Below are 21,225 nucleotides of genomic sequence, written 5' to 3'. Positions count from 1 at the left end.
ACCTAATGCGACCTTTCCTCTGCCTTGCACCTGGCTGTTCACAGTGGCAGTGTGCCTGTAGTGCAGACACTGCCGGAAAACGGATTAGACCGCAAAAACACTGGACCTAAAGCCCAAACCACTTTACACCTGGCCGCTCAGTTTAATAGATCAGACTTAGTCGGTCTGTTGTTAAAAGCTGGAGCACAGGTAATTGTCAAACCAGTTGACTGGTGTCAATTTTTGCACATATTTACAGAATGTTTGTGGAGCCTGAGAGTTGTGTATCATTTCTTTAGGTAGATGCAGTAGCCCAGGATGGACTGACCCCCCTACATTTAGCCAGTCAGCAGGACCATGCAGATACAGTGATGCAGTTTCTTCAAGACAAGGCAGATCCAGGAGTCAAAGACAGGGTGGGGAGGGCAGCCGTCTACTGGGCAGCCTCTTCTCAGGGAGAGAGCAGTGTGGTGGACTTGCTGCTGTCAGCCAAAGCCAACCCAACCACCACTGACAACAGGAAAAAAAACTGCCCTCCACCTGGCTGCTATTGAGGGGAAATTAGACGCTGTGACTTCACTGTTGTCCCACGAGGCAAAGGGAGGGGTGAAAGACATGGGTGGCTCCACGCTTCTACATTATGCAGCAGCTGTTGGGCATGCCAGCGGGGTTTCAGCTCTACTGCAGTCACACAACGACAAGGGGATACAGGAGAGGAATGCATGGGGGAAACGCCGCTTCATGCCGCAGCTGAGAAGGGCCACGACAGGGTGGCTGTGCTGCTGCTGCTGGAGGCCGGGGCAAAGATCACAGTAAAGACACTCCTCTGCACTGTGCTGCCCGAGGTGGACACCAGGAGGTAGTGAAGACACTTGTAAATAGGGGCCATGCCGGGCAGATGGGACGGAAGAAAAAGGCGACACTGCAGGCTGCTAATAATATGGGGAAGACACTGCTGCTCTTGAACACACAACCAAATAAAATACCAGTTCTGAAACTGACCTCAATGAAGGGGTTCAGCGATAAAAGGAGAATTATCTCTTTTGGTCGATATCACATTCAAATATTTATATATATATATTTCAAATATATATATATATATATATTTATATATATAAAAATTTTATATATATATAAGTCAGAAAATATTTCCTCTTAATGTAAATTAGCCATAAATCTTACAGCAAAAGAATTAATCTGTATACTTTAATTTTAAAAAATGATATTCAGCGATTTAATTTTTAAGCTCAGTGTATTGGTCAGTCGGTCCACTACTTTGGTCCAGACTGAAGTATCTCAACAACTATTGGATGGATTGCCATGAAATTGTGTACATACTGTACATTCCTGGTCCTCAGATGATGAATTGTAATGTCTCTGGTGTTCCCCTGACTTTTCATCCTTTGCCATCATCAGGTCAAAATTTCACTTTGTCCAATACAGCCTCGCCTGTACTGTACTTAGTGCTAATTAATTAATGTTAACTTGCTAATGTGCTTTATTGAAAGATACGCCAAGGCGCCAGTAGCGCAGGATAATTATGCTCTGATGAAGCTAACAGCTAATGATGCACATCAGGAAGTGTTTCTTCCTGTTGGGTTGTTGAAAAAAAGATCAAAATAACAAGTGACTGACAGCAAATCCACTGGAGACCCGACACGGTCATGGTGGGATTTTTTTTTTTCCACTCTAGTTTTCTCACAATTAGCAACTTTTGTAGTTCTTTGTAATTCTCTAGCCTCGCCCACCTTTGCATCACTTTTCCATTCTATGAATCATCTTACATCAGAAAATGCTCTGTCACTGTAATGGGCTGACGCATTTTCACATTAAAACAGCCCAAACTATAATGACATTATGTAAAACGTGTTTGGAGGAATGTGAAAAATATTACAATGGAAAAGGTACCACATAAGTACTTCAGAGAAATTAACAACCTATGGAAACTTTAATGTAACAAAAAACCTGTTGTTATGTTTACATAATATTGCTATCAATCTATTGTATGGAAGCAGGTGAGTGTCACTGAAATACATTTTCAATAGTCAGTTATAAATTATTATTATCAAAACTATTTAAAATGTGATACTAATATTATTTGTAAATAAGTGTTACAGGATTAGAGATTATAAACCAATTCAATTATTCTGGCTTTTAATGATGCAACTATTTTAAAAATGAACCATTCTTTTTATCATTTAAAGACAGAATTTAAAGACAGAAATTTAAATGCCGATTGGATTAACGATTTGATTAATCAGTCTATGCATTGTTTATATATATGTGAGTGTTAAGTGGTAACAGGTAATTAAATAGGTCAAATTAAAAAAAAAAAAAAAAATTCTAGCAACCTCAGTATCAGGAACTTGTATTGCCTGCTCAGCCTCAGTTAGTTCAAGTTGGTGCCTTTTATTTATTATCAGTACATTTGAGTGACGGAGTTAATTAGTAATTTTTTTCCATAAAGATCATTCTCAAACAATCACTTAAAAATCCAGAAATTTGTTTAACAACACTTCAGTTCGAAGATATTTCCAGGATCCCTGCTATGTCCTTGCTTGTTTTATACAACACATGAAAAATAAGAGATCATAATTGTGTGTGAAAACAGAAACATATAGAAATTGATATTAATACAGACAAATATGACTGATGATAAAACTTTCTAAACTTTCTAAAGACTAGGTTTACATAGGACCAGTCATTCCTAAAACAATACGATACCCATATGTACACTGAAAAAATTATTGGTTGCTGTAATTGTTCCTGTGTTCCACACTGGTCCCTTGAGGATCTGAAGCTAATCTGAGGCTTCAGCTTTTGCAGTTAGTCTAATCAAGTGGGTAACTTCTTCTTGGAATAGGAAATAGAGTTGCAACTTTGGAAACAGGTGAAAAAGATTTTTATTTGTCCAGCAGACAGAATATGTTTTTATCCAGAAGTAGGGATGCAGTGATTTTTTTTCTTTTTTTTTTCCCCTGGTGCTGATTCTGGTACCTCAACTCAAGGTACCGAACAATGACCACTGCTCTATTTTTTCCCAAATTTGAAATCTGTATCTGTCCCTGCTTGGAAGTCATTTGAATCATTTTTAAGGTAAGGTAAAATGAAGCAAGGGATTGGTTTGGCACCAAATGTTAAGTCTGCAGCCCACTGTGCTGAATAAATGCAATGGATACCTAAAACTAATGACAGAGACAAAGAAACTGTATTTAAAGTGGATCGGTCGTGTCACGAGCACATATCTGGGCCTATCTGGCATAGCCGATCAGTGGACCTTCTAAACAGCTGTTAAACAACCCTCTTTGTTTTTATGTCTTGCCACCATGGTACATGGTATGCGGGACATTTGTCATCATGCTGGCATCTGTGACTCTGTGGACACATGAACAGGATAATGAGGAGAAAAGTCATGTGTTGCACCAAATCCCCTTAACTGGGGACAGTTTGCAAGGTCATAATATACAGCATCATATTAGTTTGAATATTTGAAATGCTTTACAACAATGTACTACATCAATGAAAATCACAGTTAATTTATTTTGTTTGTACATAAAAAAGGCTCAGCTGAACTCTTGAAAGCGAATTGTGAATATCAGAGAGAGAGAGAGAGAGAGAGGTTCCTCACTTGTGGCATGCTGAAAACGAAAATGTCTAGAACTAAAACATCTACAGCTTCCCATGACCTATATACAAGCAACTCATAGAGCTAGCATGCAGCCATGGTGAAACCACATTTGACCAGACTGTTCTCGTTGAGCCCACTGGCACAGCAGAGTATTTTTTTTCAACCACGCCATTAGGTTAACTGTTTTATAACACAAGGAGGAAAAATTACTTTTTGCCCTTTTAAAACAGCATTAATACTTCTTTATCCATAAGGTTAATCAGGATGTAAAGTCCTTTTTGTTGTTGTCGTATCAGTTTTTATGTAACTGCGGAGTATGGAGACAGTTGCAACATGATGTTGATAAACTAGACCAACATGTAACATGATGCTGCAACTGTCCCCACTCACACCAGCCATGATAAAACTCTGAATGCTAGCTTGGCACAATAACCTTGACACACCCTAGCTATGTCATTTAGAAGTAATCAAAAAAACAAACAAACAATGATTAAAATTATGTAAGATTTCATTTTTTTATGCAAACAATTAGGATGGTATAACTCTGATCCAGAAAATTTTACTTTCACAACTTCAAAACACCTTTTTGACGTTAAGTCCAGAGGGAACGGTCACGCTTAGCTGGCGTCTACCACCTGGGTGTACGGGTTGGGTCGGATTTTTCTTGTCATGATAATACATGAGCAATACACAATAGAAACTTTTTACTTACCCCAGAGGTACCCCACATGGAGCAGACGATCTGATTCGATTTTGGTGTGCGTCGATGCATACATTCGCATATTAATAAGGTAAAAGAGATTTTAAAAACAAAAACAAAACTTGTGCTAGTATTCTTGATTACAAACTACTAGTACAGTCATGGAGATCATGGCAGGACACAGGGAATTCCAAGCGCTTCTTGTTCAAATTTTTGTGTTTTATCTTTCAGAAAAACTGATCCTTAGCTCTGTAATGGTAATACAGGGGACACAAATTGGCGTGGCAACAAAATTCAATTTCTTTTTTATATTTATTTTATAATTTCTTATCTCTCAAAATAAAAAACAGGCTAGAGGAACAGAAACCCTTTCCAACCTTGCAAAAATGATGGTATTACAGGTAAATGCACATTTGATTGTTTTTTTTCCAAAAGACTTCATTGTTCAAAACGTTTTCCATTTTTTTCTCAGTTAAAGTATTAAACATTGTAAATGGAAGATACAATCAAACCTTCTGAAAGGAAATACAAAATAGAAAGGACATGGACAGTACGGACGAAAGAAAATAAAACGCAATGCACAAATAAGTCGCTCTCGCGGGATGTTGGTACCACGTGAGGGCTACCGTGTGTCACGTGACATTGTAGCCAGACTCTCTCGAGGGATGCTAAGATGGCGAGAAATGAGGAGAAGCAACAAGGGAGACTGAACAGACTGTGGCTTCAGAAGGAGAGAGAGGGTAAGCGGCTAGCAAGCACAACAAACACTGACATTTAAATAACAAATTTGCCGACAGAAACACCCCGCTGTGCAGACAGCGTTAACTGACAACGTTAACTGTTAGCTACAGTAGCGCTAAGCTACAGATAGATGTTCAGTAAATCTTCAGTACTTCCTTTACAGAGGGACGCCTCAGAGATGTACATGAGCGGAGACCTAAGCTGGTAATCAAGAAGTAATTGTCAGTTACCAAATTGTTAACACTTCACCTCAATTCACATGTACCTGGACCAATTGGTTTCAGCCAAGCCTTTTCTTCCGCAGTCCACTCTTCATTCAACTTCCTCTGTGAAGAAGTGGATCCCCAGCATCAAGAATGACATAGAGTATTATCTGCAGGTAAGTGAACCGTCTGCGATGTGTGAAATAGATCCCAATGTAACTATGAGTGGTTCCCGATGACTGAATTCTCCTGTTTTGCCCTCTTTCTGTCTATTCCCTCTCAGCAGTCCCAGCTTTCGCATTACCCAGAGAGGAAGATAGCCGAGTTCCAGCTGCACATCGAGGCTTTGGAAAAAGAGTACAAAAGCTTCATCGCCAAACTACGCGTACTTGACGCTTCCTGTGAACATAAGCCGTGGACTCCTCGAGCATACTGCAAAAGGAGAGCAGAGACGCAAGTCTCGCCGAGCATCGGTCAGTGTGTACACCTGCTGTAAAAGCTGTTGAGCAATAATATGATGCAGTGCCCAGACTATTCGTGTCATGTGTCGAGTACTTATAAATCCAGTATTTACCCTGTTAAATTGTAATTTCACCCCCCCCCCCCCCGCACCCTGCCTACAGTCAAAACAGCAGCACAATTACAGACCGTTACATCCCATGTTTGAACGCTGCCATGATGTGGCATTTGCACCTTTTCCCTTGTTTTAAGGTGTCACAAAACAGCTACCATTTTTTTTAATTCCTACTACAAGTTGCAAGTCAGTCTTACATTAGAAGGGCTTATTTCATTCTTTTCAAAGTAATCGGCCACACCCCCGTCTGAGTTGCGTGTCCTGCAGTAGCTTAAGTGGGGCCTAGAGGCTTCTCTGCGCGCAGCCGACTAGCGAGCGTCTACGGATAGTCCGTGTGTGAGGCGTTTAGGGGACATCTGTGAATTGTAGTGACAGAAAATAACCTGTGTTACACTCGCCCCCTCTAAACTGCATGAGTTTCCACGTGCATATCGGTCACGTGCCACAGCGCCCACCATCACAAGTAAATTCTCAACCTGTTGGAAACACTGGATAGGCCCGTTTTTATTTAACATAGGATATTTATTAAATGTTTTGCAGTTGTTTATTCTCAAACAGGGAAGGAAACCCTGTCTTTGCATTTGATTTTGATCGCAATCTGTATTAATAAAAGTGATTGTGACAACTCTCGTATGGCTTTGACTTACAACTGATCATTTAGCCCACACTGTAGAAAATATCAAGATATATATATATATATTTTGTTTTGCCATTCAGCCTAAAAACACAGAGATATGATTGTTGATCCATATTGCCCAGCACTATCTATCCCTTTCCAGTGGGAAAGTTGACATTTTCAAGGTGTAAATGAACGCAGCAAAACTCTTCTCTTGAGATAGCTATAGGGAACCAAGGGCCCGTCCTGTTTTTTGAAATGAGTAAATAAAAATATATACAGTATATTTTTGCATATAAAACCTTCATATTTATATTACATATTGGTGTGCGTGAGAATGTTGCTATTACTTGTCTAATCTGCTTTGAAAAATTTTCTGACAGATTTTTCATTCCTTTAAGATACCAGCGGCTGAGAGTCCTCTGACCTTTCATTTCTCCGTGTGTTGTCACTCCTGTTTACAGTTAAAATCCCCAGGCGCGGTGAGTCACATGAGGACAGTAGTCAGTGGAGTGGACTTGAGAGTGACTTGGCCAGCAGTTGGACAGGAAGTCACAAAACCTCAGCCACTGGGAGGCAGCGACCTCTCCGCTATTCGGAGACCAGATTTCAGACCCCTCTTCCCACCAACCTGATGTCAGAAACCTCAGAGGCAGTCTGTGCAGACCAGGACCAGCCCCTCTCCTTTGACCGGACACGGCTGGCAGTGGCCGCTGCTGCGTTCAGAGGGCTTTCAGTTCAGCTCGGATCCTCTCAAACGCAGAGCATCGCCAGGGTGCTGCAGTCTGGCCTGCCAAATCTCAATAATTCTCCATCAGGACAAATATTTTCATCGCAGAGCAAAGAGAGAGAGAAACATGAAGGGACAACAATGGGTTTGGTTGCTGGACAGAAAGATGCTGTCCAAGAATGTGAAGACGGTGAAGCAGCAGAGAGGATACCTGAAAAATCATCGAACACTAGCAAAACAGAGGAGAGGACTGGTCATATCCTGCGTCTAGACTGTTATTCTTCCTCTGATGAGGACTGTGACACTTGATATTTGTAGATCATGAAATATAATGGTCCACATTTTTCTATATTTTTCATTACAATCAATTATTTAATGAAACTTTATGTCCTGTGTTCATTCAAAAGCTTCATATCAATATGATAATTGTACCAGCATTTTTGAAAATTAAAGGGTTAAAAATAATGGTTTTGTTTTTTGTTTTTGTTTTTCTTTCTCACTTGTGAAATTTTTGAAAAATAGGCCTACATCTCAAGTATTTAAGATGTCATGCTGTGTGTTTTTCGTAAAAATTTTACTCACTCTTTTTATACATGAGGACTGTGTATTGCAGTAACTGAGTATGAGAATGTTAGGATACAATTAAATACAGAAAAAGATCAAATTAATTAATGAATTAACAAAAGATATGTTTTAATTTTTAATTAAAGCCCCCACTCACAAGACCTGCTGTAAAAGAGAGAGAGCTATGCTGAGTAATGTCATTCATTTTGGGTTGAGAAATTCATTGTCGTTTTCAGGCATTACTCTGTTTGCGTAATCAGTCATCATGACCACAATTATCTCCGTTATGCAGCAGAAGAGATGGAGACAGTTTGAGAAATGTAGAGTGATTGATAGAGATACTTGCTGATTCAGTGATTCATTTTAGTCTCCTTTCCTGGTTGTATTATCTGGAGCAGTAACTCTGAACACAACCTGGTTAGACCCCAAAACCCCACCCTCCCACCTAACCAACTGTGCCGCTGCTACTGCTGCCACTGCTGATATGAGGACCGCTTTCAGCATGACAGTTCTGGGAAACAGACACTGTGCAGTTTATGGTTAAGTCTGACGTAGTTACCCTTTAGGTTAAAGCTCTGTATGCACATTGCAAGGTGGGTTTCCCTTTGTCTCTGCAGGGGCATGGGAAAATGCAACACCACCTGTGGACAGAGCTTAGGCCTGAGAACTTCCTTTGCAGTTACCAAAAAACACCAAAAAAAATGGCTTAGTTTCACAGTTGATGAAAATCATAATGATAGAAGCCAAAGTTTCAGAGTAGGCCTGTGTGAGACAGGTTGCTGCAACTGCGATGAAAAAGCAGCATAATTGCCCTGTATCCTAGGAAACAAATCCGGAAGCGTCAGAGAGACCACAATGCTATTAACTCCTCACTGAGTGGAGAGGAAAGTGGTGCGTGTGTTCGGCCTTCCTGTAAGCTTATCTCTGAGGTATTAGTTTGGGTTCATTCTCACTTCTGTAAAGTATTGCTGTCTGTCTTGCAGCCAGCTTTTCATCAGCAGCCAGCATGAAAGCCAGCGCAGAGACATGTCCTTTTCATGTGGCAGCGTCTACCCACCAAGAATACGCTGTGTGCTACTGAAACTGCTATATCACTGTTTACTAACATACTGTGCCTCATAATAACTGATGTGCAAGAATAATACGTTTGAATTATAATGCTTTTTTTTGGTTTTTTGGTTTTTTTTATTAATTGCTGACTCCTAAAGATAAGATTCAGTACATGGTTCAGTGGTGAAAGAGCACTTTGATAACCCTGAAAAACCAGCACAGAGTGTGCAAAACAAATGAAACAAACCCTGTCTGTTAAAAATCATGCCACCTAGTCCACAAAACCTGTGACATATAAAATGCTGGTCAGGTTACTGTGTTTGTGGTTGCTAAATCTTTCCTTTTGTGGAATATATGGACAGGTTTCTTTCTGATGAGTTGGTGGTGGTTAGTGAAGTGGGGGTCAGAGGAAACCTGCCTTTCCATTCAGCCTTAGCTACAGTTGTGCACTGCACATTGCAAAGACAAAGTTGAACTGGTAAGCACATAAAAGACCCAACGTGTGGAATAAAGCTTAATAAAGTTCAGTGTTTATCAATAGTTCAGAAAAGCAACCCAGTGGAGAGGAATAGATTGTTCGCTTTGATTGGATGATAGTTTTTTGGCTTGTGTGCGTTTATGAAAAGTGATGTGCACGTGGGCGGGCTTTGTAGGTGGTGATTGCTTTGAAGGCTGAAGTTTGGTCTTTTAAGACAGAGGTGCTCAGAAAAAAGTACACACCTCCTTCATGCAGAAGAAATAGTTGACACTCAGTTTGTCTTACAGTAGGACCTGCACCATGAGCTGTGACCAGAGCTATCCGTTCCCACAGGTGTTCCTTGTGAATGGAGATGGCAGCCCGCAGCCCTCCACCCAGCCTCTGAGTCTTGTACCCTGCTGGTCTTTCCCACCTGCCCAGGAGAGGGTGAGGAGCCGTGGAAAGAGTCAGGGCTTCATGGGAGTCAGCCCCTGTCTGGCCTTGATCGTGCTGTTGCTGTTCCTGCTTGTGTTTGCAGCCCTAGGGTTTGAAGCCTATCAGATTTACAACCTGCAGACAGAACTGAGAGAGATGCGAGAGGTAAGGAGCCACTGGTTGTGATGGATACGGAAGCGAACATTGAAAAAGCCAGATAGGAGACATAAGAGAGTAGTTTGAAATCCTGTGAGTATTTACTGAATTAAGAAGCTAATGGTGACTACAGCAGATCCTAGAATATTAAAATATCAAGAAGTAGTGACCCTTTACAAAGTAAGTATTAAAGTAATTGTTGGGCAATGACAGAAATAATGTAAATATCAAAAGTATTCCTTTGTGTATAATATTTCTTCCTCTTTTTAATGGGGGGAAAGCTGCAAAAGATTAAAAGGTGTGATTTCTCTCAGCTTTGCATAGAGAGGGGGTGATAAAGGTGTAAGGTGGGAGCGTGGAAAACGTGGCTGGAAAGTCGACTCAGAGCTGCAAAGTTTAATAATTAATTCACATTTTACTTTGCCACCATTTGAAGAGTCACTATACTTCAGCTCGGCTCTAACATTTAAAAATCTGTGGTCACTGGTATAGTGAGACAGGATATACTCTTTAACTCACGTTCCAAGAGAACTTGTAGAAGAAAGCACTGAAGAAAAAAGTGTCTGTGTGATGTGGTATTGAGATTTCTCTGTATTTCTTTCATTTCACTGAAGACTACACCTGAGACAGAGTTTAATGCAGCTCAGAAGCAAATCGGTAAGCATAAACAAAGCTCACCAGAAATGACTTATCCCCAACAAAGTGAAAATGTTCCCAAATAAATGAAAAGAAGAGGTGTTGTGACTAATCTGAGGGTGGTTTCAGGTCTCTATGAATCTGAGCTGCATGGAGAAGACAAAGACAACAGACCTGCAGCACATGTGATAGGTAACATTTTTACTCAAATTTAAGCTGTACTCTGTGATTTTTAAAAAAAAATCTACACATTTGGTATCATCACGTCTCTCCTCTTGCAGGGCGGATTCAAAAAGAGGTGTTCCACAGGACATTGCGATGGGAGTCGAAGGTAGGTCAGGCGTTCATATCTGGAGGAGTGTCTTACCTGATTGAAGATGGCGGTCTGCAGGTCAACGAGAGCGGACTCTACCACATTTACTCACGTGTGGAGCTGATCTTTAAGAACTGTTCCCCCAAATCCTCGTTTGTCCACTCGGTGTTTGTGAGGAGAACAGGACATTCCCCACCTCTGACCCTGATGGAGGCCCACAGAGCAGGTTTCTGCTCTCAGCAGCCGGACCACGCCTGGACCACAGAGAGTTACCTCGGCTCTGCCGTAAAGTTGCAGAAATATGACAGAGTTTTTGTGAATGTATCGCACCCCGTTTATCTTAGTCATGCGCATTATGCCAACTTCTTTGGTCTCTACAAGATCTGAGGAGTTTGGAGTGATGGGCTTTGTGCTTTAATGTTTTCTCAAGTGAAAGAATGTTCCAGACAGGAGTGAATGATTCCTATGACATATAATAACTGCACTGAAAAACATAATATGATGTTAAAACCCAGGGGAAATATTGCACATTCTCTTTATTGCCAGCTTTTAAATTGGTGGTTAATGGAAGCGATTTCCACACCTATTTATAAACAAATATTGTGCCTTTTGTAAATGTTGAGAGAGTCAGTTAACACTAAGATGCTGATTTAGTTGTAGCATTTTGAAAATATTTATTGTGGTGGTTTTGGTTGGATCTGACATTTATGAAGTCTAAATGTGTGGTTATGAAACAGAAAAAGTATTTTATGATGTTTGTTTTGAAGTAAACAAAGAGATACTTGAAGTTTATTTCCATTCGGTGAAACAAGGAAGTGAAGTTTTTCTCATTGACATCTAAAGGGTGTCATGTCTGAGCAGTCTGTCATGTAATAAACGCCCACATGTGTTTTGTTCATGACCACTGGAAAGTATTTAGATAAAGACACCAACTCAGGCTTTACCCTTGATAATGAAAGTGATTTCCATATATTCCACTGAGGGACAACAGAGGTCTAAGACAGAGAAGTGGGTTTTTATTTTCAAACCTGCCAGTTAAAATATCTAAAGCAGCTGAGATGTGGATAACAGATATTTCTCTTGGTTAAATGACGGTTTAAATTTCAGCTTAAAGGTCACAGTGCAGTACACTTGCGTTGTTGCAAAGCTTCTTTTTTTTTCAGTTTAACACCCCTGTCGTGCTGTGTCTTTTTCAGTACACCACAAACACACATGTTAGTGGAGTGCAAGAAAATGCACAGGCAGGGCACAGATGAGGGGGGTAAACAGTGTCAAGTTTGGCTTGTTTCCTTCCTGTGTGAATATCTTGAGGGTCTTGCATGTTTGCAGGTTGATTTTTTGTGAAAGAGTTTCTGTTTCCTTTAATTCACATGGTAAACCTCTGAACTCATTTATAGTTATTTTTGTCTAAAGCCCCCTTAGCGCCGCACAATAAGAGCTGAATAATCCTTTAAACCTGAACAAACCTCTGTATTTTAGTCATTTCTGGCTGAACCAGAAATTACTCACAAACTCTTAGTGGTTACTCATCCAGGGAAACAAAAGTAGACACCTAACAGATTTGATTTGGTCAAGCGTGCATAACATATTTTGGTGTACGGTATTGGTTCCAATGAGTGTGTTAGTGCAACAATTTCATTTACGAGGGATGTTGTGTATAACTCAATTGGTGAATCTTGTCCATTCATTTTTCTTTGTTGCTGGGCTACAGAGGTCTTTCAGCACAGAACACGACATTTCAGAAAGCAAATGAGCAAAATAAAAAAAGCAGCCTTTCACAAAGCGAATGAGTTGTTAATTCGTTAAGTGTACATGTTCTGTTATGTTTCCAGAGGTCCACTCCACGATGCGGATTGACTACACAAGTTATCTAGGCAATTTTTTTGACTAATGCCACAGATTTGTAAGTGTTCACTGTCTAACTCAGCAGCATCATTAAAATAACTCAATCTGGATTACTATCACCCAGCCTGTGATCATGTCTGTACGCAGAAGATTTGTGGTTGCATCTTGTTCCAATAATCACTTTTTCCACATTACAATACTGACTGTTGAAAGTGATACCCTAGCCAAAATCTCTCTTTTGAGTGTAAAACATTCTGTAGACCTAAAAGTGGATTGTGCCTGTAAAAAAAAAAAAACCCACTATGGCCACTTCAGTTTACCATTTTGCAGTTACTTCTTCTTCCTTTCCATCCCTCCATCTGCTGAGCTTCATAGAGTAAATCCAAATATTAGCAATCTTTTGATGATCACACCTGCACACTGAAAATTTTTACTGAAATGTTTTATAATGTGTAAACTTTTAGACTTTACAAATAGACATTTGATACATAATTTTGCCTGATTTAAGCAGACCAGGTTATATGTGAAGGCTAGAGCAAATGTTGCAAGGCAGAGGAGTGTTTACTTCTGAGGTTTAAAACCGCCTAATGAGATCAAGCTAAGATAAATGCGAGAGGTGGTTCCATGGTAATTCAGTGCCTCCACAAGATATGCACTGGTGTTTTCTATACCACTGAACAGAAAGTAAAATATTTTGCAAAGCCAGTCACATAAAGCAACTGAATATGAAGTTAAAAGTTTGTTTACCACAGCCATGCAAATGCAGCATTTGCACAAAAGTTAATCCTGAAAGTTGGTTCGCTGGAAATGTCTGGGCCATGATTCATGTTAGAAATGCCCATTTGTATTGTAAGAATAAACATGTACTTGAAACACAGTTTGAAAAGGTAGGTTTACAAGTCTATCTTAAAAGAATACTGACAAGCCCGGTTCAAACGCTAATTTGATGGCATAACAGGGGAACTTTGTATTAAAAGACTGTAACTGTCTAATATACCCATTTGATTTGTCTAACCCAGACTGCTGAAGCCCCTTATTAGCTTTGGTTGAAATGTGGAATACATTTTCTCAACTGTAGACTGTAAACTTTCCCCCTGCTTCTTACACTGGGATTGCTTCAGAGAGAGATCTCTTCACGGTTAGTAATTACAGTGACCAAAGTCTGTTTCAATGTACATTTGGGCATGTGAGCATTCTTGTGAGACAGACTTGAAAATATTGAACATATTTTTTAAAGTTAATTGATTTGGAATGGTTATTTAACTGTGTGTACCACTACCGGTAGTGGCTAAAGTATGTGGACACCTTGTCTAGATACTTCATACTCTTGTTTTTGGCCAGTTTGTTAATTTCAATTAAAGCCCCTGAAAAAAAAAAATGGCATCAAATCTTAAGTACGTCTCTACAACAATAAATACTCGCGATGAAATAGACAACATCAAAGTTTTAAAAAAGACATCTTTGGGTATGATTTATTAAACGTTAAACATTCAAACAGGCAGTTACACTGCTCCATCAAGACTGTGTGGGTATGGTTTCATTGCATTTGATTGACAATGACTAAACAACTCCCTGTGAGAAATTCTGATTCAAATGTTGCTCAGATCCTGATTTGTGCAACAGCGTACGTTACACCACCTTTTTCCAACTCCACCCACTTGAAACCAATGAGAAGAGCCAAGAGAAAAAAAAAACAAATGGTAAATTTTTTCTAACTTTGGCCGAAAATAATGCGTTCTTGTAGGATACAATCACGTATGGTAAGAAGTTGATGGAAGAATAGGTTTTTAGGGTCTTTAAGGGAATCTTAATTTTACATCATACAGTGATATTTTAGACAAAAATACGCTGCCAAGTTCGGGGAAGACCCTCTTCTGTTCCGACATGACAATGCCACCGTGCACAAAGTGAGATCCATAACTGAAACGTGTTTCCAACTTTAGTGTAGAAAAAAAACCCCAACTGGCCTGCACGAAGCCAAGACCTCAACCACATCCAATACCTTTGGTATGAACTGACTGTGAGTCAGTTCTTACCACCCTCAGTGTTGGACCTCACTGATGCTCTTGTGGCTCCATCTACCAAATATTTCATGAACAACTGCATGTAAGCTGACAGCAAGGTGAAATAAGGAGGACAAGAAGAACAAAACATTTTTGTCCAAAAAAAACAAAAAACTGGGCAGTACTCCGTTATAACATCCAATACCCCCCCCCTTTTCACCATATTTGATTAGATGATTACATGTAATTAGTACTGGCCCAAAATTAACAAACTTATTTTTCTTCTGGTATTTTTGCAAGTTCAATACTAACCCAGTTTACACTGGTACATACTGCCTCAAGGAAACTGCCCTATTCTCATTCTCTGAAATGCAACACTGATAAAAACTTTCACTTTCTCCTGCCTAATCGACTTATTTATGTTAGCAACCTAGCTTCCGGTCACATAATTGAAAGCATTACAACCTTAACTAGTGTTACAAACTCATTCAGTACTGTGTGACAAAGTTCAGCTTTAGTCAGTTCAGGTGCTGACTGGCTGACATGTTTTCCCCTTGCGGCTAACCGTAGCTGTATGACCTGACTGCTGAGACCTTTAGTTAGTACTATGAACCCATACAAACCTGTATAGTTGACTCAACTGCTGCCGATACCAGCTCTGGTGCAACCTGTAGGCCAGGGGTCGCTGCGTGAGCCTCCACTTGACCCCCTTAAGCCACAGTGGGCCAATGGAGGACCATGACATCGCTGTTTGATCTAGGTCAAGGTTCATTAGAAAAGAAGATGGCATTTGAGCAATGGTGCAGCAGAAGCAACAGGTAGGTGATCACAGATTATTGTGACGAAAGCTGAACGTTTAATGTTATCGCACAAATTTGTAAAATTAAAAACATTAAAAAAAGAAAGGTTATTTATTGCAGCTGTTTAACGGTAGCTGTGTTAGATGCAGTATCAATGTTATTCTTGAAACAGCAGTAAGCTAATGTTAGCTTTGCCTGCCAGCATGGTGTGCATGTGAGAGAGAGGTTCTATGTATGATCATATTGTACAAATAGTAAACGTTATTCAGCGCAGGTCTGTGTTTGTGTGTGTGAGAGAGCGAGAAAGAGAGGATGGCTTGATATCATTATTTGAGTTAGTATGATCGTTAGTGAGTTGGGTACATTTTAAAGCAAAAGCGTTTTCTACCAAAATTGTGTTACATAGCTTTTTTCTCCCTTCCTCCTCACAGCCCCATATCTCTCTTTTACCTGAGAATTTGGCACCAGAATTCATTTTCTTTTTTTGCTGGAAGCAGGGACACTACTACATCCTAGTTCCTCATTTATAGGGCCACAAAAACAACGTAGTTAAACATGCAGGTAAAACATATGAATAAAATAAAACATATGAATGTGTTGCATACAAAACCTACAATGTAATCTAAAAAATGTAAGGTTTGGGTTCCCAAATAACCAATGGACTGAAAAAGGTGTGAAAAATGTATTTGGCATGGCCTCATGACTTTGGTGTATTGTACCACAAAAAACGGTTCAAATGGAAAGAAATAGGTCTCAGTTGTGTGTGTGAATATGTGTGTGTGTTACGGCAGAAACTAGCTAAGGTGTCAGAGCACGGAGTAAGCTCCTCTTACGTGGCTGAGACTCTTATTTTGAAGGTGGAGATTGTGTGTGTGTGTGTGTGTGTGTGTGTGTGTGTGTGTGTGTGTGTGTGTGTGTGTGTGTGTAATGTATGTTCCCCGACAATCAAGTTATCTAATTAAAATGTAAATATGAAATGAACTTCTCACTCATTTATACATTAAACATAGTTGTGTGGTGTGGGTTTTTCTATTTGACTTTTATTACGAAGCCACCAATATTTTTTTTTTTTTTATGTGACCCAAACGGGTATGAAAAGAATAATTTTTAAGATTGCAATAACCTTCAAGGTTAGAAAATTCAAAAAAATATTTATATAATTTATCTTTTGCACAGAAGTATATCGGCAGAGAAGTTGTTTCTGTGGAAAATGGCCAATAGATGGCAGAATCTGATTTTTCAACCTAACATTCACTTCATTAGTGTCTATAATGACACGTGACGGTCAAACTCTCCCTTTCACCATCCGAGTGGTAGCATCCGAACAAGAGGGCTCTCCCTCTTTCCAATGCCGCCAGGTGTGTCTGCAGGTCAAGTCTTATTTCTGCTACCGTCGTGATTCAACATAGATATGAGTTGGTAGACTTGGTTACTCACTGCAAAAATACAAACGTAGCATCAACGCTACTATCACAGTGAGTTAAGTAAAAACAGTTCTTGATTTCATAAGTTATCAACTTTGTATGACATCCAGCTTGATATTTTGGGGGTATAATGAAGCCTATTGTTTTACTTCCACTCCATACCAGCATGTCATATTTGTGTTTCCTGCACTCTTGTGGCCTGAAAGGTGCACAACACCAAATACTAGAAAATTCAAAATACTCGACACTTTCAGATGTCTGCCCCCAAACACTCCAGCATTGCATGTATCACACTGTTTATATACTGAAAGTCAATATGTGAACTTACCTTTTACAATTCAGTCATTGCAAACTTTACTAGACTGACACATTCCCAGAAAAATCATTAATTAAAACTCCTGTCACATTTGAATGTACCAATTCTAATGCAACAATGGGCACATTTTGGAATCAACAAAATCCTCTTAATAAATGTACAGATTTAAAATGGCCATTGTTAACCTCTATAATCAGCACTCTCAGTTGGCAGTAAAAGTAATTTATATCACAAGACCTGAACTTTCTCTGTTCGTGTATCTGTTCAGCTCCAATCATCTTATTAGATAATTGTTTGTTCTGTGTGTTTTGTGACATGCAGGAAATATAAGAAGACTTAAGTGAGTGCTGGATGCCAGGAGGGAAAAGTTTGTGTTTTTTCTACCCTAACAACCTGTCGTTTGATGAGGACAGACCTGAGAAAGTGTGTGGGTGCAACACAACTACTGAAGTTCAGTCGTGTCACAGTCTGCATAGTTAGATATAATTTCAGCCACTGATTTAATACCACACTCTGTCACCTGTTCGATCCCATACACCGGTTTGTGAAAGGCAGGTATTGGACACCAGGCATCAACTGCAAGGCTCAATCACTTCGGGTCACTACAGCCTCACCTTACATACTCCTTCCTCCTCTGAGATTTTGCATGGGGTATCCACCATCCAAAACCAGGGAGGAAAGACTGAGAGAGGACAGCGAGATCTGGATACAGATAAAGCCTGCACCAGTGCTGATTCTCATACATCACTTTTCCTAAACAGAAGCTCACAGAAGAATAGAGGAGAAATCATATTCACACTTAAAGCCATTAGATATTTCTAACTTTGGCGCCACTCACTGGTAGTTTCAAAACAGTCACCGTGGCAGGAAACCAGCCTGAGGCAACTTCAACATGAGGTGGATAGTATTTTGCTGAAAATTAGGAGATGTCACCGAACTTCATGTACTTACAAACAATGCAACAAAGTAAACTTTGTAACCATTTGTAAGTTAAAAAAAAAAAAAAAAAAAAGGGTGCAGTCGATACTCAGTATTTGGAAACTGTGCCTGCATTTACTGTATATCAATTCAAGTGTCTCCTCTTGCAGTTTATCTATACACCACCAGATGGCACCAAAATATCATCTATGCTAATGACACTCCTGTTCCTGCATCCCTACATTTAGCAAGTAGCAGTGGGTATATATTTAATATGACTCTAATTATTCTCAAAAAAATTACATTAAAATAGTTCTACTGTCGTCTGTCATTTATATATATTAACAGTCACATTTCTACCATTGGCACTGATAAATGCAAACGAGAAATTACAGGTAGTTAAGGTACGAATCAATGCTAAGTATATCTGGTGGCCACTCAGTGATGCTAATGACCGTAAATTTGGCTTTTATGCTAAGGGTTTCACAAACTCAAGTCCCATTCAGAGCTATTGTTAAGGTAAAGAGCTGCAAATGATTATACGATTTAATATTGTGTAAGCGGGAGGTATTAACTTGCTATTTTACTATCCTGTAGCATAAGCTGTTGGTCAACGTTCAGTTGTTACCTCGCTAGCTGCGAAGTAACTGCAGGTGCTGCAGGTTGCAACTTTACTTAACTGATGGCAACTGCTCTTAGTTTCGACTCTGGCTGCTATGCGGAGACTAGATAGAAATCAGGAGTTTTCTTAAATTACATTTAAAGCAGCAAAACCTGATCTTGAACTGTTATCTCGACAAACATTAGCCCAGTGGAATAACATAGAAATTATGTGAGAGTAAGCTTAACATTACATTTGTTATTTTAAAGAGGCCAAAAAGTAATACCACAACGAATAATACTGCGTTTATTTAGTTGCTACACACATGTGAACACACACGTGAACATGTTTGTGGGAAAGTTTCACATTGCCTGACTGTGCGTGGGTAGAAAAAAGGGATTATGTGAACTCGAAATTTTGAAGCCTAACACTGATAATCTCAGTTCTTTTTTTATGAATAAAAATAATGATTTCTAGCCGTAAAGCGTTTGAAAACATACCCATAATAAGCATGACTGTTTAGACTTTTTAAGAAAAGGTGCACACCTGTTGCTCAGAAAGCAATAACTGTGTAAGGCAAGATGCAGCTGTATCTAGACAGAACACATGAAACAAGCACAGTATGGTGAAAGCTTTGCAAGGTTGGGTATTGTGGCCTATAAGATAAAGATAAAAAAATAAACTCAATATGACAACTGATCTGAACATAAACAATTCACTGGTTTTGGTCTTTTCTTCACAGTTATATTGTTAGTTCAGTACACTTTGGTCTGAAAGTCCAGTTCTACTGGAGCTTCAAGCCTAATGCAGTGTTACCCTTTGGAATATGATAAAGTATTGCAGGGTTGATATGGGAGAAAATCAGGAACAGAGCTATCTGTATGTAAAGTTATGAAGGCAGGGACTGTTAATTTGCTTTTGATTCTCCAAGGGGGAAAATTACTTTTTTTTTTTTTTTAATCTTTACCTACTAAGAATTGTGAGTCCTTTTGGTAATAGATGACCCTCACCTGCAGTTAAAGTAATCCATCCAACCCAGAGACGGAAGCTCAGCAATGAACACACAGCACTTAAACTGACAGAAGATAAGAAGGCCATCAGCGTGAATGAAAAGAGCATAAAGCCACAGTGCAGAAAACCAGCAATGTTCCTCATACTTATTTAATGGTGTACTATGTGTAGGATATTATATTATTTTGTTTTTAAAATTTATTATTGTGTTAATTGTTTTTTTTTCTCATATCCTTTTCTGTGCAGTAACCAGTATTTCACACAGGGGTCACTGAACCTCAGTCGTGTAATCTAATGTTATTTAATCTGATTCCTTCAAACTCTGCTTCATTTATTATCAAGATAACATTCACAGACTGAGTTGAACTGCTTATTTGAAACTGAGACCAACATTCTCCCAAAGAAAAGGCGCAGAGCAGCATCCAGTTGTTGTGGGGACTGTACCTTTTTTTTGACAGCGTACCAATAACAACACTAAGGGGGTCCACCAGTATTTATTATTTTAGTCAGCAAAAGGGTTCCTGGAATTGTACAGTATATATTAAACTTCTATAAATTGCTCACAAATGCCTATAACATGTCAATGAAGCTTAATGTAGTTGGAGAAGTTCACAGATACTGGCAGAGAGCTGCAGCGGGGATTCCCCATGCCATGTTGAACCTCTGTATGTCTGTTTAGGGAAGGTGACACTAAACACAGCAAGTGATCGACAAACAGCTTTGACAAAAACCCACTCATGATGCAAGATAAAGCCTGTCGCCCAGCGTGGAAGTGGGACGAATAAGCCCCACCGTAGTTTTGCCTGGGGGACTCCCCTGTCCATATATTGGGAAATCTATCTCTCTCTTTGTCTCTGATTCTGTCTTTCTCTCCGTGTCTTTCTGTTCCTCTCTCTGTCTGTGCTTCTTCCTCCCCTCTCCCTTTCTTTCTCTCTCAATTTCGATCTGTGCCTATATGGTGGCATCCTCTCATGGTTTCATCTCACCCTTGCCACATGCACACAACACTTTTTGATTTTCCATAGAAAGGTGCGATATGTTTATCTAGGTCTCTTTCTCTCTCTCTCTCTCTCCCTCTATCTATCTCTCTCTCTCTCCCTCCGTCAGTGTCCCTCTGACACTGTCCTCTCTGATGCATACATGGGTTCATAATGACTCAGCCAGCAGCAGAAACCTGTTCCACACTGCTCTCCACTCCCCACAGCCATCACACTTGCTGTTTTGGGAACACAGTACCAAAAAGTGTGGGTGTATTGTCCAAGAAATGTGCCCATCTTCTCCTTGTGTGAATGAAATGGAAAGTATGAATTTACCAGAAATGTAGGTTGCAGATCATTAGATTATATAAACAATCTTTTTATGCAAATAACTAAACGGTTTTTACGTTTGCTCAAGCTCATTGCAAAGCATGATCACTGTAAAATTCCAATGTGATATCAAAGAAATATGGACATTAAGTTTTGTTTTGTTTTTTTAAGGTGTCATGCCACATGCAGCATGTCAACATCAAAAGGCCACAACCAGA

At 39.6% G+C, this 21,225-nt stretch overlaps 2 protein-coding genes across 3 annotated transcripts; both read left to right on the top strand.

The window, feature by feature from the left end:
- Window positions 1-4,896: 4,896 nt before the first annotated feature.
- si:dkey-86e18.1 (uncharacterized protein LOC557342 homolog) lies at window positions 4,897-7,636 on the top strand. Of its 2 annotated transcripts, none has more exons than XM_040128850.1 (5): window positions 4,897-5,047; window positions 5,212-5,252; window positions 5,353-5,427; window positions 5,538-5,724; window positions 6,906-7,636. In XM_040128850.1, the coding sequence occupies exons 1-5, from the start codon at window positions 4,981-4,983 to the stop codon at window positions 7,478-7,480; spliced, it is 945 nt and encodes a 314-aa protein (XP_039984784.1). In that variant the 5' UTR covers window positions 4,897-4,980; the 3' UTR covers window positions 7,481-7,636. The 2 variants fall into 2 exon arrangements, with proteins under 2 accessions (XP_039984784.1, XP_039984783.1); XM_040128849.1 differs by having other exon boundaries at window positions 4,899-5,047; window positions 5,535-5,724.
- A 1,884-nt stretch (window positions 7,637-9,520) lies between these two features.
- Window positions 9,521-12,732, top strand: faslg (Fas ligand (TNF superfamily, member 6)). Its single transcript, XM_040128947.1, has 4 exons — window positions 9,521-9,842; window positions 10,448-10,490; window positions 10,599-10,661; window positions 10,751-12,732. Exons 1-4 carry the CDS (start codon window positions 9,564-9,566, stop codon window positions 11,167-11,169), a joined length of 804 nt encoding a protein of 267 aa, XP_039984881.1. The 5' UTR covers window positions 9,521-9,563; the 3' UTR covers window positions 11,170-12,732.
- Window positions 12,733-21,225: the final 8,493 nt, after the last annotated feature.

The sequence above is a fragment of the Xiphias gladius genome, chromosome 6, assembly GCF_016859285.1.
Source record: "Xiphias gladius isolate SHS-SW01 ecotype Sanya breed wild chromosome 6, ASM1685928v1, whole genome shotgun sequence".
NCBI lineage: Eukaryota > Metazoa > Chordata > Actinopteri > Istiophoriformes > Xiphiidae > Xiphias > Xiphias gladius.
Note: the sequence above shows the minus strand (reverse complement) of the source record. Positions and strands in the feature narration are given on the sequence as shown.